This window comes from Montipora capricornis, chromosome 13 (assembly GCF_036669925.1).
Source record: "Montipora capricornis isolate CH-2021 chromosome 13, ASM3666992v2, whole genome shotgun sequence".
Classification (NCBI taxonomy): Eukaryota; Metazoa; Cnidaria; class Anthozoa; order Scleractinia; family Acroporidae; genus Montipora; species Montipora capricornis.
Genome location: NC_090895.1, coordinates 8,701,116 through 8,703,615, shown reverse-complemented (window position 1 = coordinate 8,703,615; position 2,500 = coordinate 8,701,116). Strand labels below are relative to the sequence as shown.

Sequence of the window (2,500 nt, the reverse complement as noted above, 5' to 3'; positions counted from 1 at the left end):
AAAATTATTAACACTTTATGATTATTCTAGACTGTGTGTTTCAAGACAATAAAAAGACAATTCTAAACACATGAGGCATAATTATAAATCCTCAATGCATGTTAATGAATTACTACTTATTGATTACCAAAAACATAGCCTTGTATTAAATTTGTGTTAGCCTTGTATTAAATTTATTAAGCAAATTCCATTAACAACAAAACGTATTGATGTGAATTACAGTACATTATTACAGAAGAGCAATTAATTGAAAGTGGAAAGTGCCAATGCAAAGAAATGGTAAAACTCTTTATTGCAAGAAAGGTTTGCATTATACATTTAGCATGTGTGTAACAGAGCAACACCAATATAAAAATAAATAATAAGGAAATTTTACTAGCTCTCTGGCACCACCATGAAAAATGAAACTGAGATAAAAATCCCTTGTGCTTCATCTTGGAAAAAAAAAAACAGAAGCACCTGTGTACAATGATTTTATCCTACCTGTCTAAAATTTGGGCTCCTTGTTTGAATATCGTTTGCATTTCACTCACACTTATTTTATGTTTGCATTTGTATTACACTGCACCTATGAACGCATCCCCTTTCGAGCTGAAACTCAGTCATTTTCCTTTCTATATGTTGCATACAGTGGATCCAGCTTTCGTCCTACTGTCCATGCTGGTTAATTTCTTGTGGAGTTGTTCCTCTGATATTTACTTTATACAGGTCCACCAAACATCACTGATATCTCTGCTGATCAAACTGTTAATGAGGGAAACGACTCGACCCTCAACTGCACAGCAAGTGGTAACCCTGCTCACAACACCACTTGGATAAAACTTACTGATAACAGTATTGTCACAATGCCACTGACAAACATCAGAAGGACAGATGAAGGGGGATACAGATGCTCTGCTTCTAATGGTGTTGGAAACCTAGCTACAAAAGATGTCTTCATCACTGTATACTGTAAGTGCCTAGTATCACCAACTTTTACTAATTGTAATTACTGCCATGTTACACAAGATAGATTTTTTGCAGCAACACTGGGCTTTACCTTGTAGGAAAGGTTAAGTGAAGTAATGTTCTTGAGGAAAGCCGGCCGCGTCTTTGAGTGGACTTGTGGAAATGTAATTTTTTCGATCTCTCTTGAGTCAGTGTTGTCCCCTCACCTACTTTTCCCAAAGATTGTATGAAAAGATCTTATTTTAATTGTGATTTAGAGCAATATCTAGAATGAATGCTGTGCTGATGTCACAACTAGAAGAAGAAACAGTTTAGTTTCAATTGCGAGAGTGGATTATAAATATTAATGCCACCCACCATCGTACAAGTGTATTCTTGATTGAACCAAACAATGGAGGCTGGTTAATGGCTGTAGACAATTACAGATCAGGATTGGAAGTAATATATTTACAAAGACAAGCCCATTGGTGAGAATTCTCCCTGTTTGTTACCTTTTAACAAGTGAGCAACCTTTGCTTTCCATATAACTTATTGTGCATTGAAATTGAACTCTTGCTGTTAGAAAGTAAATGTATAGGGGGCTCTTGACTAGGAGCGAACAACTCCAATAAAAAATTTTGGGAGTCCAGGTTATTTATATTCAAGAATTAATATTCGATCTGTTGCCCGTTAATTGCTGCTGCAGTACACTTTCAGATTTCTAATTGTTATACAGAAGATAATGTATAGATCGATACACTATCTAATAAACCAAGGTGTCTTCCTTTGTACTTTTGCCATGTCATTTTTATCATGTCCCTTGAGAACACTATAATAATTAACCCGTCACAAGTGGAATCAACTATACAATATGCAAATCACCAATCACGTGAGGCGTATAGAAATCCAAATTACTACATTCCTTCCCTCTAAATCACAATTTATGGGTCCATTGAAAAACTGATAAGTTAATTCAAAGTTCAACTTTAACAGAAGTACAACATTTTTATTTAATTCCATTTAGGATTCCTTCGTTGAAAAGTGTTCCTTTAGTTTTGACTCAACTCAAAGGTCAGCAAACATAATCTTTTAGATAACCAGGCCCAGCCCATTTTTGCTTTGGGCATCACCTCTGAGGACTGGTCTAAACAGGTTTCTAAACAGAGACTGCTGATGATGACTTGACTTTTCCCGAAACGGACCTCCCGGTCAATGAAGAACATATATTTGCGGTGCCCAAATTCAATGCACTGTGATGATTTTTCACCCATTGATTACAACTTCTTCATCAGTTTCAAAGTATTTAAAGTTATACAAAACTCTTTTATAAATTCCATTTTTTTTTTCTCCAGATCAACCAAGCATAACCTCAGTAACTCCCTTTACAAAACAGTCTTGGATTGGACAGAACGTTCTACTATCATGTGTGGCAGATGGTTCTCCTACCCCATCGATCACATGGAAAAAACCAGACGGAACTCAGCTAAGAAAAGTAGCATCCACAGAGAAAAAAGTGGAGGCGCAGATGAAGGCTGATCAAGATTTTGGAAATTATACTTGTGAAGCCAGAAAC

General features: G+C 36.0%; 1 protein-coding gene across 7 annotated transcripts in view; it reads left to right on the top strand.

The window, feature by feature from the left end:
- Positions 1-2,500, top strand: part of LOC138029737 (uncharacterized) — a 44,500-nt gene that overhangs the window by 13,408 nt on the left and 28,592 nt on the right. For 4 of the 7 annotated variants that reach the window (XM_068877507.1, XM_068877510.1, XM_068877509.1 and 1 more), the window contains 2 exons: positions 1-951; positions 2,280-2,500. The exon at positions 1-951 is cut by the window's left edge and continues 967 nt beyond it; the exon at positions 2,280-2,500 is cut by the window's right edge and continues 46 nt beyond it. In XM_068877507.1, the coding sequence (XP_068733608.1) occupies positions 846-951; positions 2,280-2,500 (327 nt within the window). In that variant the 5' untranslated portion in view covers positions 1-845. The remainder of the gene's footprint in view (positions 952-2,279) is intronic. The other 3 variants (XM_068877505.1, XM_068877504.1, XM_068877506.1) reach the window with 1 other exon arrangement.